The following is a 15593-nucleotide window of genomic DNA, read 5'->3' on the forward strand; positions in this document are numbered from 1 at the left end:
CTTTGCCGAAGGATCCCTGGCCCAGAACCTTGAGGAGCTCAAACTGGGATGGGTCGGCCTTCTCGGAGCCAGCCTTGACATGGTGAGTGATGGAGATCTCCTTGAGGACGCCCTCATCCTGAGGGGGAGAGAGAGATGAAGGGGATGGGGTCGGGGCCCTCCACACTGAACCTCCACAAACAGCCTTTGCCCCCAGGTCCAGCCAGAGAGCACCCCTGACCAGACCTGCCTCCAATCCGCAGACACCAAAAGGGCCTCCAAGGCCAGGAGGAGCACAGTGTGCGGGGTAGGGGGCTGGGAGGATAAGGTCCTGCTCCTGCCGCTCCTCCTGCCCCAGCCCGACCAGTCCCAGTGAGGCACAGGCACAAGCAGGCCAGGCCAGACCAGTCCCAAACTCTGGCTCGGGCCCACAGACCTATCCCAGGAAGGTGGTGAACCTCTCTGAACCTTGCCTGGTGGGGCTCCCCACCCCCACTGCAAAAGGTTTGGTTTTGCCACAATAGGAAGTAGGGTTTATTCTTATACTGAACAGCAAAGCTGGTCTTCTGTTCCTGATCAGGGTGAGGACAGGATCTCTCTGGCCAACAGGACGGGGCTGAGTTGCACAGGGACACAAGAATCACCTGGGATTCCCCTACCAACCTAGTAAGTGCCAGCCTGGGGTGGCTAGGAGTTCAGGTCAGAAAACCTATACTCCATCCACCGGAAGTTCCCTCCTACAAGTCTACATAAAGCCCCTGGCCAGACCCAAGCCATTTTAGGACGGACCCCTCTGCCCTACCCGCAGCCTGCCACTATCGCCCTGGAGGACTGGAGGTTCTTATGCCCCAGGAAGCAAGGCTGAGCCAAGGTCAGTCACCCAGGATGGCCAGGGCTGGGCCCGAACAGCCCCCAGCTGGCCTAGGCCAACTAGCTCCCTAGGCACCTGTTCCCAGGGCCCCCGACAGCTGGGACACTCACCGAGCCCCGCCTGGGGCCAGGGCCAGGGCCAGGGGCAGGCACAGAGGTCTGGCTGATCCTGGGCCGCTGCTTCCTGGGCAGCCAGGGGAGCAGAGCCCAGAACCACAGACGGGGCGGCTTGGGATCCTGCTCCATCGGCCCGCCAGCGCCGAGGCACCATGGCAGGAGCAGCGGCTCAGGGGCTGTGCGGAGGTGGCCAGGCCTAAGGCGGATGTGCAGGCTGAGGGCGGGGGCTGGGCCCAGCCCAGGCCCGCCAATCACTCAGGGCCTGTGGTTTCCCAGCTCCAGGCTGACACCCTCGCCATGTTCCCTTCCTCTCTCTCTCCCCCCACCCCATTGCCTGAGGACGCCCTGGGGCCCTCCCCCATCCTCCCTGTGGGCAGCCAAGGGAAAGCCCCGCACAATCCAGCTGCCGAGGAGTTGACAGGTACCAAGAGCAACAGTGCCTGACCACCAGCAGGCCGAAGCCCACCCCTGCCCCACGGCAGGTGAGGACAGAGAAAGCGGGGCACCCCACAGGCAGATACAGGTAGGCACCACACCCACAAAGAGGGGAGACAAAGGTGGGAGGTACCCAGCGGAGCACTCGCAGACAGAGCAGGCCTGAGACACACCCAACACTGAGGCCAGGGAACACATCCACAGGCAGAGATGGAGGGACCTGGAGCCAGCAGGCAGGAACACAAGCGGATATATGGGCACCCAACAGTCAGGCAGATGGGAAGTTCTCAACAGGCGGAGCTGGAGAACACACCCCAACAGGTGAAGACAAGCACAGCCCCTCCCGCCCAGAGGAGCCCAAGCAGCAACGGGGCCCAGGGCAGGCGCAAGGTCGGGCCCAGATGCAGGGCAGAGTTCTGGGGATGAAGGGGGAAGACACCACCTGCACCCCGGCCCTGGGAGGGCCGTGCAGTGTTGACACATGGTGGCCAACCATCTCCTGGTCTTGGGTCAGAGGGTGGCAGGCTGAGGGGACGGCGCCCAGGTATAATCCGAAGGCTGATGTGGATCCCAATGCCCCCAGAGCTCCCTATTCCCAGAAATGGGAATTACCAGGCTCCAAGCAAGCCCACGGTTGAGATGACTCAAAACTCTGGTCACTGCCTGACTGGGGTCAGCACCAGAGCACCAAGAAGTGGGGGCAGGCCTGAGCTGCCTGAGCCATTTCCTGCCATCCACCAAGCCTCCCTCAGTGGGAGGCACAATCCAGGCCTCACCCCACCTTCAGGGAACCCTCCTAACTGGGCAGTGGGTGTAACAGGCCCCAAAGCCACAGGCCAATCAGGACCCTGCATGTTATCTCTGGGAGAACAGGCCAAAAGTCTGCCTCTAAGGGGGACCACAGCTGAGCTCCCCGTCCCAGCCCAGGTCTGAGCCCCACCTGTGTGTCTGCCCCTGACAAGGACACTCTTGGGGACAGAGGTCATCACAGAAAGCCCGAGGGATGGCACCGCCCCCAGCCCATGCCTTGCACAGAGGTGGTGAGTCCTGCTGGTGGCAGGCCCCACTCTCTGCTCACCTTTCTGGGACAAGGAACCGAGTCTCTCACACCCCCAGGGAAATCTGCCGGGGTCTGCATGGTGGGGCTCGAGCTGGTAGTCAGTGGGCCGTGCTGTTCCCCTAACTTCTGCTTTTTCAGCCTTCCTGGCCCAGAGGGCAGGGTCTCTGACCCCCCCCTCCTTTTCACTTCCCCTCTGCAGGGCGGAAGGACAGAGATGGGCTATGCTGGACCCCAAGATCATAATTCAGGGAGCAGAATGAAGGGAGATGTCACCTTCATCTCCCCAGACCCTCACAAGGAGAGAGGGGAGCTAGACAAGTCACAAGGGGACACCCAGCAACTACAAGCGTCCCTTCAGGACACTGGGAGCATCTCTAGCCGTCCCAGCCCAGAGGCAACTCTCCCTCCCCTGCAACATCCGATACGGCAGCCTTGGGAGCTGGCACCCTGCAGCCCTGAGGACTCTGCCCACTGGCGCCCGGAGGGAAGAGGGGGCCCGAGGTCCTGGGAGGCCCTCCTAAAGGCCGGGCAGAGAGGCTGATGCCCCACAGCCCCTTGCACATGGCCCTGGCTAGTGCTCACCCCAGCGCCACCACAGGAAGTGACCCGCATTCAGACACAAGCAAGCAGACCATCGGAAACAGTTTCCACAGACATGCCTGATGTGGAAACACGCCCCCAGCACACAGACTTCCTCCTCCAGTCCGTACAGGGCCTGCGAATCAGCCTGGCCGTGGCCCCCAGTGATTGTGAGAAAGGCCTCCTTAGACTTTGGGGCTGGGGAGCCCTGGAAGCCCAGAGCCCTTAGGTCCAGTGCCGGCTCCACCCCTCAACCCTTGAGTCCCACAGGAGCACAGGAAGACCATGCAGGCAGGGGTACAGGAAGGGACAACAGGAAGGAAACGCTTAGAAGTGTCTTTGTGGAAGGGTATGTGGAGGGCCTGGAGGCCTCTGGTGGCAATAGGGGGGAAGGCCAGGCAGCAGCCCACATCCCTTCATCCCTGCCCCATCCCCCACATAGATACTTCCTCTTTATTTACTTCCTCCCACAGGGCAACTGAGAGAGAAACCCAGAGTTCCCTTAGACTCATCACTGGCCTCCCCACCCTGGGTTTTCCTCCCCAAGCTGCAGGACAAGCCCACTGCCCACCCTGGGCCCTCAAGGACTCCAATTTCCCCTCCCTTGGCATCTGCAGACCTCCCAGGCACTGCCTGCTCATGGAACAGGGGTATCCAGAAGCCTCTCTCAGTGCTGGGCGCAGAGGAGGGGGCCCCAGTTCACAGGCAACCTGAGAGGGAGCACCGAGCAGGGCCGATACGGAGGGATGAGGCAGTGCCTCCAGCTGAGAGCCAGGCTCTCCTCCTCCAACCATAGCGTGGTGGTCTCAGGGACTTTGCTCCTAGGAAGGGAAGATCCAATTTTTACTGAGGAGGAAACTAGACTCAGGAAAGTGACTTGCCTGGGGCATATGGCTAGAAAGGACGAAGCAAGGAGCAAAATCACAGACTGCTGGAGTCTAAAACTCCTTCCCTCATTTCCTGCAGGCCCTTTGGACATCCTTCACAGTGACTGGCCTGGCTTTGTCCCCCTACATGAGCCAGACACTAGGAGGTGCCCATGTAATGCAGACCGTGGCCTGGTCTTCCTAAAAAGAAATAGGTGCTAACCAAATCCAACTGCCCAGGCCAGGGAGACGTGCTCTGAAACCTGGGGCCCTGGGTTCAATCCCTGGCATAGTATATGTTTCCCCGAGCACTGCCAGGAGCAAACCTTGAGCACCAAAACAGGAGCAGCACCTCACCACCTCCCAAGCACAACTGTTATGACAATCAAGACGGTGCAGCTGCCCAGAGGGGAGGACTCCCCTGCTGGCGTGTGTCAGGGAAAATCTTCCAGCAAGAGAAAGAGGGGAGTTGTCCAGCTGAACCCTGAGGATGAGTGGAAACTGGCCTAGTGGAAAGGAGGCAAAGACTTGGTCTGGGGACAAATCAGTGGGAGCAAGAGGCCTAAGGTTGGAGTTCCTGGCGGGAAGTGAAGAAGCATCGACTTACTAGCTGCATGCTCCCAGACCAAATGCCATCCTGGGCAGAGCCTCCGCTTCCTCCCTGTGAAACAGGTTCCAACCAGATGCCCCACCCTGGAAAGGCTTCTGGGGGTCAAAGGGTCGCATGGCGGGGACATCAGGAGCAGGGCTGCTCCTTACTGGGTCTCCCCTGCTCAGGGGGCCTAGGGGGTTCCTGGAGCTAGAAGGATGGGTTGGCCTGTGCTGGCCAATCTGAGGGAAGCTCCCCCTAACACCTGAGGCTGCCCAAGGCTCCCCAAAGTCCACAGTCACATCCTGCCTGAGCCCCAGCCAGGGGAGCATGAGGGATCCGGGAGGGATCAGGGTTTCATAAACAGGAAGAGAGGAGGGGAGGGGGGAGACGCTCAGCTCTCAAAATAGACCTGCAGGAGCTTCAAAGGGGTCCAGCTCCGGAGACAGCCGGAGGAGGGGGCCTGGCTGCCCAGTCCCTGAGAGGTGGCGGGGCAGCGCCCCAGTCCTGGGGATACCAAGTGAGCTCCAGGGAGCTCTTCCCCTCAACGGGATGCCTGCGTTAAGGTTGCTGAACCCAAGCCCACTTTCAGCCTGAAATGAATGAAGCAAACAAGCCTCAGGAGCCAACACTGTACTTTGAACCCTGTCGGGAGCCTTGCACTGTGAGGCTTCACACGCCCTGGGCCCGCTGCTGGAGGCACCTAGTCTCCGTGCACGGCGGAGAATCAGGTCCAGGGCACACAATGACATGGCCAACAAGGATAAAGCCTCCCAGCTCCCACTCCCCTTCCTTCCTACCACCCCATTTCTCGCCGCAGCCCACTGCAACCGCACAGTGGTGACCCTGGGAGTGTTCTCAGAATTCAGGGGCCTCTAGTCCCAGGGTGCACGCCTTCTGCTGCGGAGAAAGACGGGCACCCGGGGGAGGGATGTGCCCAGGCACCTGGAGGGAGGGATTTGCCCATCGTGGAACAGATGAGGCTTTCTGTGCCCACGATCCTGTCCTCCCGGTCACAGTGCCCCCACGCAGCTCTCTAGTTCCCAGCCTCCCCCAAGTCTGGAAGCTCTTTGGAGACATGGTTGGTGTGGATCATTCTGGGGTCCCCTGGTGCCACAACAGGGCACACCAAGAGTCTGACATGGCAGAGGCTAAATGCCCCCCCTGCCAGCTCTTCCCACTGTGGAGTAAGCTCCTACCTCAGGTCCTGCCCAGGGGAGGCTGCACTCACCATCCTGTCCCCCAGAACCTCAGCCCCATGGTCTGAAGCACCTGTTCTTCTTTGGGGACCTACAGCTCTTCCTCACATTTTGAGGCAACTGAGGATTGGGAGGGTACGGGGAGAGTACAGAGGTCGGGGTGCCCAGTACGATCCCAATACATGGCTTCCCCGAGAAATTGCCAAGAGGCACCTACCCACTCATCCACCCATACACACACACACACACACACACACATTGTTAACTAGGCAACTCAGGGCAGAGGCTTGGGGAGAGAGAGTCTCCAGTCACAGGACAGGACACCCACCAGGCACCAGAGTCCTGGGAGAGAAGGGGCAGGAGCAACTCCCACCCTTATCTCCCAAGGTGGAGTCAAGACACCCAGCGGAGCAGTCTGGGTCTGTCTCAAAGGTCACACTGATGGCTGCTTGGGACCAGGTGGGCCCAGGCCTGGGGGAGGCCCCTGCTGGAAGTGGCGCCATGCAGTTCGTGTCTCTGTGCTGCAAACTCCATGCCAAGCTGCGGCAGCTTCCTTGGTACGTCACAGTGGCTCCACAGAGGCCGCCTCCCTGCCAGCAAAGGACATACCCCGAGAGCCGAGACATGCAGGACAGAACCAGCTGGCTCTCAGCTACTGCCAGTAACTCTGTCCCCCAAGTTCACACAAAGGATGGGGTGTGGTCTCCTAATCCCAAACATGACAAAGCCCAGGCCCAGAGGAGACAAGGACTTGCCCAGGGGCACATACAGTCAGTCAGTCAGCACACACCACGGGCAAGGAGCTGAGGGGCTGCCTGGAGGAGCCCCAGGGGAGCAGAGATGGGAGGACAGGGAGCAGCCGGCGGATCCCAGTGTGCACAGGGCCCTGCTTAGACCTGAGAAGCCCCCAGGTGCTCCCTGGAGTTGTGTGCACACGTGCTCCTAGGCCCTCAGCCCAGGTCTGCAGGGGAAGCAGCAGGGAAGGCCTGAATTCCCTCATGCCACCAGCCTCCTTACACTGGCCCCACAGTCAGGCGGCAAGAACAGGAAAGTGTGTGATGGTGGCGGGGGGGGGGGGGGTGGGGGTGGACAAAAAGTACAGTGGCAGAGCGTTTGCCCTGCACGTGGCCAACCCAGGTTCGATCCTTGGCATCCCATATGGTCCCAGGGCCCCACCAGACATGATTCCCTGAGCACAGAATCAGGAGTACGCTGTGAGCGCCGCCACATGTGACCCCAAAATAAACAAAAAGAGCACAGGGAAGTGACCTGGCCTGGGTGACGGGTGACAGAATTCCCATTCGGGGATGGGAGGTCGCTATCATTTTCACAACTAAGAAACAGGAAGGCTGGAGCCCAGCAGGAGGTTCACAATAGAGCGCACTCCTGGCACAGGTGAGGCCCTGGGATTGATCACCGGCACCACAAGCAAACAAAACACAGGAAGACAGGAACAAGCTGCCTCTAGGCAGGGCTGCCTCACCGATGAGGAGAGGAGGAAGGCTAGGCTGGGCAAAGGGGCGGGAGGCCAGGGCCCTCGTGTGCAGACAAGGTCATGCCTCCCTCCTTCAGGGCTGGGCAAACAGCCCCAACCCTGGCAGTTGGTCCAGCTCCTCACCTTGTCTGGCTGAAGTCCAGCCTCTTCTCCTGAGGCCTGTCCATTCTGGAAAAGAGAAGAGGGGTCGAGGAGCACTGTCAGAACTCACCAGCATGAATCGGAGCAAAGACAACCCCCTGGGAACCTAGTCATGGCTGCAGCCAGCAGTAGGGAGGCCCTGGAGGCAGGGAAGGTTAGGTGTGTCCCCTCGACCTCCTGCAGCAGCAACTCCCAGCCCTCCCGCCCCTCTCTGTGGCCAAGCGCGTCCTCTCCAAAGAGTCAGCTCAAATGCCTGCTTCCTCCCAGGGTGAAGGACTGAACAATCTGCTCGACAATCTGCAGGAGGCCTCAGTATACTGATCCGTAAAATGGGAGGCTGCACTCACCTCCCAGAGCTGCTGCATGGGTGGAAGGAGACCAGGTCCAAGGAAGTCTCTTGCCCTGCCCTGCCCTCTCTGGGACCCTCCCTTACCCATGCTATGCAGAATCACTGCTCTCTTTCACAGAGCCACAAGTCACCTTCGCAGGACATTTCCAAATGGGCCTGTCCTTCCTCAATGGGGAGCACAGGAGGACAGAGCTTAGGGCTGGAGCTAGCAGGTGTTCTCCCCTGAGCCCTTGCCACATGCCAAGTGCTGGCATCAGTGACTCACACTCATGGACCCACTAAGCCCTCCTGAGCCAGAAGGTAAGCTCCGGCCCCACTGGCTGAGAAGGAAACTGAAGGTCAGAGGGGCTGTGTCCATGGCCCCTAAGGTCATGCAACTGATATCAGAGATTCAAATTCTGGTATGTGATACCCAGGAGATGCTCCCAAAGACAGCTGAGAGACCCACACCCAACTGTGTGCAAAGGGAGAGATGGCTCCGGACCCACCTCTGGGCATCCTGCTCTCTCCAGCTCCAGAGTGCACCCTCCAGTGGGCACTGGAGTATATTCCCCCCAGCTCCGGGCCTTCCAGGGTAACAGAAGGCACCCAAACTGGGCCTGGGGAAACTGAAGCAGGGGTGTGTGAGGCACATAGCAGGTTTGCAATGAGCAGGAAGAGCAGACCTAGGGCAGGGCTGAACTTTGGAGCCGGCACTGGGTCCACAGGGCAGCTGTGGCTTTGCTGGCAGCAGCAGGCACAGCTGTGCTCTGTCCATTACATAACCTCCCTGCCCCTGGACATGTCCCCAGGACATCCTGCCCCCTTTAATGCCCCTAATCCTGCACCAGGGCCAGTGTTCTGTGGGCACACACATCAGTCAGGGCCAAGAGGATCAGGCCTGGAGGTAAGTTGGGGTAAGCTGGGGAGCACTGCATCTGTAGATTTGAGGTCCACCTCCAGCATTCCAGACCCTCTTTTTTTCTTTTGTATTTGGACCACACCCAGCTGTGCTCAAGGCTTATTTGTTCTGCCCTCAGCGATTACTCCTGGAGGTGCTCAGGGGACCATATAGAGTGCCTGGGATGGAACCCAGGTCAGCCACATGCAAGGTAAATGCCTTACTCACTATACTATTGCTCCAGCCCCATTCTAGACTCTCAACTGTGATCCTGGCACTTGAGTAACTGACTCTTATGCTCCTCCATGAGAACTTTCTAGGTCTCAGACCCCAGATATAGCCATGGCTTCCCACTGCAGAACCCAGAACCTGGGCACCGCACACAAGACTGCCACTTCCCTCTGCCCAGATGATGAAGAATGAGGCTTCTGGAACCTGACCTTGTAGCTTCTGATTCTGGCTTCTACCACCACATGATCCCGAGAAGGTGACTTCATTCCTGAGTCTCAGTTTCCTCACTGTGAGATGCGTAAAAGCAACGCAACTCTGGAGAAGGTTCCAAGAAACAAATAAAATAAGAGCTCTAAAAAATATAGAGTCAGGGGCTGGAAAGGTAGTACCAGGGTTAAGGTGCTTGACTTGCATGTGGCTAGCCCTGGTAGAATCCCCAAATATGGTCCCCAAGCCCCACCAGGAGTGACCGTAGGCACAGAGCCAGGAGTAAGCCCTGAAGGTGAAGTCCTAGATTCCAAATAAATAAATATGTAAATAAACTTGTTTGTTTTAGGGCTTACTCCTGGCTCTGCACCCAAGATCACTCAAGCAAGCTCAGGGGAACAAAATGAGGTGCTGGGGACTGAACCCAAATCAGCCACATGTAAGCACCTTACCCTCTGTGCTATCTCTCTGACCCCAATAAGTAAACTTTTAAAGAATAATAAAATAAGGGCTGGAGTGATAGTACAGTGGGTAGGGCAATTAATCTGCACGCAAGTTCAACCTGTATTTGATTCTAGGAACCACATATGGGTGCCCAACCCCATCAGGAGTTGAGCACAGAGCCAGGATAAGGCCTGAGAACCTCTAGGGTGGCCCCAAACCAAATGACATAATAAAAACAAAATCAAAATATAAGTAGAAAATAAAAATTGAGGGGCTGGAGCGATAGCACAGCGGGTAGGGTGTTTGCCTTGCACGCAGCCAACCCAGGTTCGATCCCAGCATCCCATATGGTCCCCCGAGCACCGCCAGGACTAATTCCTGAGTGCAGAGCCAGGAGTAACCCCTGTGCACCACCAGGTGTGACCCCAAAAGAAAAAAATAAAAATTGATACCTGCACTTAAGTTTTTTAAATTGAATCACCGTGAGAAACACAGTTACAAAGCTCTGCCCCACACATAACTGATCCACAAACAATGGTCATTATTGTTTCTATTCTTCTGGGAGGAAGAGTGCTCAAGGCCTATTCCTGCACTATATAGTACCCTGGAGTTACTCAGGGAGCCATATGCAGAACTGGGGATCTAACTAGGATCCCCCTATATGCCTACAATACTATCTCTCTGGTCCTCAGGTCCTATTCTTGAGTTCCTACAGAGACCCTGAACAGAGACTTGTTCCTATTCCCAGACATGTGCATTGTCTTTAAATCCAGAAAGACCTTTTGGCCTTGGTCCTCTGGCAAACTCTCAGTCTTCTTGCAGGACCCAATCCCAAATGTTCCCTCCTTCATCCAAACAGTCTCAAGTCTATTCCTTCCTCCTGGTCCCCACAGCACTGAGCCAACCACAGGCCGTAATTTGTTCTTCATCACGTCCTTGGGACACAGCTCAGGGCTCTACAGACAGTTTTGCAAAAGAAAGTTCAACCCAGCAAAGATCAGGGATGCCAGAGCAGAGGAGGTCTTATCATTTCAGATGTTCAGGTGAGGCTCTGGGAGTTAAGAGATACCTGAGGTCCCTCAGTAAGCAGATGACAGACATGTGCCATCACCCGCAAGTCAAAAGCCTTCAAGCTTAAATGCCTAAGGAGCAGAGGTGAGCAGCAGAGCACTCTTGTTCTGCCCTCAGCAATCACTGAGAGGGGCGTATACTGGGGAAGAGACTGGATAATTCACAGCGACCCTACAGGACCGTCTGGCTACTTCCAGTCCCAGGGCTCCAGCTTGGGTGTCATCCTCCCAGAAGCCCACACCTCTTAAGAACTGATGCAGCAGGTCTCTAAAGTGCAGAGGAACCCTGGAGAAAGGTCTGGAATGCACAAACACTGCAGAGTGCCCCCTCCAGAGTTACAGGCTAGAGAAATAGCACAACATATAGGACGCTTGTCTTGAATGCAGATCTGGGTTCAATCCCTGGCACCACATACAGCCCCTAATCCCTGCCAGGAGTAAGCCCTGAGCACTGATCCAGGAGTAAGCCCTGAGCACTGCTGGATGTGAGCCAAACAACAACAAAAAAAGAACAATTAAGTATGGAGAGACTGGACTGTCTGCCCTTTAGCTCCTAGCTTCTTTAAGAATGGGGTCATGACCCATATGGGGTTCAATAATTGAATGTGGGAGTTGCAAATAATATGCTTGCAAATAAATGTACGGGAAAATTTTTAATAAAACAATTTTTTTTAATTTCTTGTTTTGTTTGAGGGCCACACCTAGCAATGCTTAGGGTTTATTCCTGGCTGTGCTCAGGGATCACTCCTGACATGCTTGGAGAACCATATGGGATGCCAAGGACTGAACCCAGGTTGGCTGCATGTGAGGCAAGTACCCTACCCGCTGAACTATCACTCCAGCCAGAGAATTTTTCATTTCTTTTTTTGCTTGTTTTTTTGTTTTGTTTTGTTTTGGGGTGACACCTGGCAATGCTCAGGGTTTACTCCTGGTTCTGAACTCAGGAATTACTTCTGGCAGTATTCAGGGGATCATATGGGATATGGCAGGGTTCAAACCTGGGTCAGCCACATACAAGGCAAATGCCCTACTCACTGTACTATCGCTCGAGCCCCAGAATTTTTAATTTCTTAATAAAATAAATTACCCTGATCCCTGGCACAGGGTTTCCCAGGCACAGCCAGAAGTTCACAGAGCCAGGAGTATGGCCTAGATATAGCTTAAAACCCAAACAGCAGCAAAAAAATGAGATAAAAGTATGAATTTTGTTAAAGTTTAATTTGCATACTTTTTGGGGGCTACGCACTTAGTGGTGTTGGGGCTGCTCCTGGTGGTACTCAGGAGGCCATGTGTGGGGATTAAACCCAGGCTCTTGCATCAAATCATGTGCTCCAAATTGTTGAGTGATCTCCCTGGACCTGTATACCTATTTTTTTTTTCTTTTTTGGAAGGAAGGGGGTTGGACCATACCCAGTGGTGCTCAGCGATCACTCCTAGCAGTACTAGACGACCATACCTGGTGCCAAGGATCAAACCCAGGTCAGTCACCTTACCTACTGTGCTATCTCTCTGGCCTCTATATACCTATTGTATATACCTCAGATTGCATTAAAATTTTTCCGCACAAAAAAAGTGGTGAGTAGGAAAAGTCTAAGAGGCCCTGCTCAAGCCTGCCTGGGGCACATGCAGCAGGCCAGGAGCTGTGGAGCCGTGACAAAAGACTTCACTTTCACTCTTCAGTCACTCATTCAGACCTGGGTCTGCCACATCCCCTCTGACGCTCAGTTTTTCTCCTGGGTATCATAAGGTCTGTCTCGTTCACAGCTGCACCCTGTTGCTGGGAACTGTACTTACCACAGGGTACATGCACTATAAATGTTAGCTAAGAAGTGAATGAACAAAAGAGGACACTGATGCTCCTACATAATGATGATGGAAGGACCACAGCCCCCTCGCTGCCCCCAGACAGGGACCTCTGTGTCTGTCACTCAGAGGTCAGCGTTCGGTTCTAACAGGCGACCTGCCTTCCCACCCAAGCAGCTCTGTCCCAGGAAGGGCCGCAGATGGACAAGATGACACATGCCCTGAAGGCAGGAAGCAGCCCCAGGAGCTGGGTTCGGAGCCCAGCATTGGCAGCGCCACGCTGCTGGAGGCTGGGGACAGGTGCCAGTGTCGGTTGGCACCACCAGCCCTCAGCAACGGCTGGACAGGGGCCCTGAGGGCTGAGGAGAGTGCCAATATCCGGAGCCTACCTTCCACCAGGGCCCATCTGACCCAGCCTCCTCCTTCTCTCTTAGTGGAAGACTCTTAGGAAGTAATCTGGTCCCCATCCTGGAGTTACATCATGGGTCAGCTCTTTCTGAAATAAGCCTGTCCCGCTAAAAATGGGGGTCATGATTCCTCCTTTAAGAAACTGGAGAATTTTATTCTGATATGGTGCCACAGGTGAAGCAAGGTGGCTGGCACAGAATAAAGTACTATACCCGGAGGGGTGGGCCTGGCACAAGATTATGCTCTAGCAGTGCCAAGGAAGGTCCACTGCAGAACCCTGTCTTTCCCACAGTCCCAACGGGTTTACTCTACCTGGCCCCACCCTGGGCCAGGCCGGGCCCTGCCTCCCAGCAGTTCATTTTCAGGGGTGTCACAGGGAGGACAGGGCAGTCCAGATCCCAGGTCTCTGCCAAATGTCCCTAGCAACCTCTGGCCTGCCTCCTGCCCAACCAGGAGCCGGCGGCAGTGCCTGTACCTGCAGGTCAGGCTGCTGTATCACTTACATGTCACCTGGGCTAAGAACAGCGAGGCCCTGTTCTCCGGTGAGAACAGCCCAACAGGCGCCCCGGCTGCCCCGTGGCTCCTGTTACCCAAACAATAACACCAAGTCGCCTGGCACCCTCACGGAGAAGAGGAGTATGGGCTGCAGTACCCAGGCCCAGGAAGCTAGAACCTAGTCCTGGTCACTGGAGAAACAGAATCAGAGAGGCTGAGGGCTGACTGAGAGTCACACAGGGCTTCCCAGAAGAAGCGCCTAGAGAAATCCAGCCCCCCACCCCCGTCTTAGAGAAGCCAGCATTCTCCCCTCGAAGCTCAGGTGCACAGCACACCAAACCAGCTGAGGTTTTCCTGTCCCAGAGCCTCTGGTTAAACAGGCCCTGGCCTCAGGGTGGCCCAAAGGGAAGCAGGAAACGGTAGCATGCCTTGGACTGGGCACCAAGCGTCTGCTCTGCTCTCCCCACTAACCCAACCCAAGGTAAGGTTGAGTCAAGTGGAGGTGGAAGTGGTAGGGGCGTGGAAGGGCAAGAACTCCACCTCCTAGCTTGCTCACTCCAGCCTAGTGCCCCCATTCTTGGGGAGGGGGGGAGGGCTGGGGCTGCAGGGGGCAGTGTTCCTCACCTCCAGGGTGAGTCAGCGAGAGAACCTCCAAGCTGAGCAGGGCCTGTAAAAACCCCATGGCAGGGATCCCAGAGCAATTTACTCCAAATTGTGCCTTCAGGTTGGTTACCTAATCCTGCCGCGCCCACCCTCCAATAGCCAGCACGGGCCAGGACCAATCCTTTAAAGGGGAAGCATGACCTGGCTGCCAGGGACCCAGGTTCTCTAATAGCTCAACCTGTGGCCTGGGAGGCAGGACCCAGATGACTGCCCAGGTAAGAGAAGGTAAAGGAGGGGACCTAGGCAGGAGCTGGGGGCCAAGTCTGGGGAAAAGCACCCTGGCCCCCAGGCAGACTGAGAGCCTTCCTGAATAACCTCCCTGAATACCTCCCCCCTGCAGCACACACGCCCCTGTGCGGGTATTACCTGCCTCCTTTCTTAAAAGCATGAACTGAAAGGGAAAGTTTGCAACCTAAGGGTTCTGGGACCTGACCTTGACCCTGGGGATCAAAGGGCACAAGAAGGGCTGGTCTACTGTAAGCTAACTAAGGACTGGGCGCCACAGAAATCCTCAGGAGGTCAGGCGCTGCTCTGGGAGCCACAAGGCTGGCAGAGGCCAAACTCCGCAGGGGCCTCCAGTCCTTCCTATGGGACCGTGTACAGAAGGGAGACAGCAAAGAGGTCCTTCCCGGTCTTCCCTCCCCGGGAGTAATTCTCTTCCCCAAATCCAAGGAGCTTCTCCCTACTCGCTCTTCAAACCAAGGACGCAGGTTTCCTCTGACCCTAGCCTCAGGCCAAAGAAAACCAAGAGCTTCCAATCCAGACTGGGAGGTGTCACCCCGCATTCCACAACTGCTAAAAGGCGAGAGGGTCAGTCCTTCTAGGGTCCGCGGCAAGAGGAGAGTTGCTGAGGTTGGGCACTGCTAGACATCATGGAGAAGTGGGATCCCAGGATCCCGGGATCCAGTCTCCCGTAGAGTCCCAGGAGCTGGCACCCCAGCTCTGCCCGTCTGCGCTAATGGAGGAAGATCTGACCACCGCCGGCAAGGGTCCTAGGCGGATAGGCTGAGGAGGCCAGATCTGAGCGCCCCGCGGGACCCCCTCTGCCAGCCAAGGGCGGGGGGATTCTGGACGCCCGGCGGAACTGTCCCTCGCGCACACACACCCGGGCAGAGGGGGGTGGAGCCGGAGACGGGGCGAGAGATCGGAGGACACTTGCGCCCTGGAGGGCGCCCGCCCCGGCTACCGCAGCCCCGCGGCCGCCCCGCCCCGCGCCGGTGGGCACCCGGGCTCTCCGGCGCCCGGCCCCCGCCCCGCTCACTCACCTCCGGGTCCAGTGGCACCAGCTCCATGAGCGGCCAGGGCTCGTTGAGCTGGGCGAGAGGCATCGCGCCGCCGCCGGGCCGCCCGTACTGCTCCGGCGGCCCGGGCCGCGCCGCCTCGCAGATCCCGGGGTCCCCGGCTCCGCGTCGCCGCGCCCCCACGCCGCCCCCAGACCCTCGGGCTCGGGCTGGGCCGTCCGCCGCCGCCGCGGCACTAGCACTCCGGCTCCCTCCGTCACCCGGCGCCGCCGCGCCCATTGGCTACCTGCGCGGGGGCGGACCCGCCTAGGCCCCGCCCCAGCCCCCGCGGCGCGGCATTCCCGGCGCGGACCCCCGGCCCCGCGGTGCGGGGAGCGCAGGCGCCGCCTCCGCTGCGAAACCCTGGCCCCACCTCTCGCTCCGCGCAGAAGTCCTCTGGGCTGCTTCTCCCAGTGCTGGTCCCGGACTACGG

At 57.5% G+C, this 15593-nt stretch overlaps 1 protein-coding gene across 1 annotated transcript in view; it reads right to left on the reverse strand.

Annotated features, from left to right (window-relative positions):
• RPS6KA1 (ribosomal protein S6 kinase A1) overlaps positions 1-15385 on the reverse strand; it is a 39627-nt gene extending 24242 nt beyond the window's left edge. Inside the window, exons 1-3 of the mRNA XM_004603474.2 lie at positions 15146-15385; positions 7313-7357; positions 2-118 (exon numbers count right to left, since the gene is read on the reverse strand). Of these exons, the coding sequence (XP_004603531.1) occupies positions 2-118; positions 7313-7357; positions 15146-15208 (225 nt within the window). The 5' untranslated portion in view covers positions 15209-15385. The remainder of the gene's footprint in view (position 1; positions 119-7312; positions 7358-15145) is intronic.
• Positions 15386-15593: the final 208 nt, after the last annotated feature.

The sequence above is a fragment of the Sorex araneus genome, chromosome 5 (genome assembly GCF_027595985.1).
Source record: "Sorex araneus isolate mSorAra2 chromosome 5, mSorAra2.pri, whole genome shotgun sequence".
Lineage (NCBI taxonomy): Eukaryota > Metazoa > Chordata > Mammalia > Eulipotyphla > Soricidae > Sorex > Sorex araneus.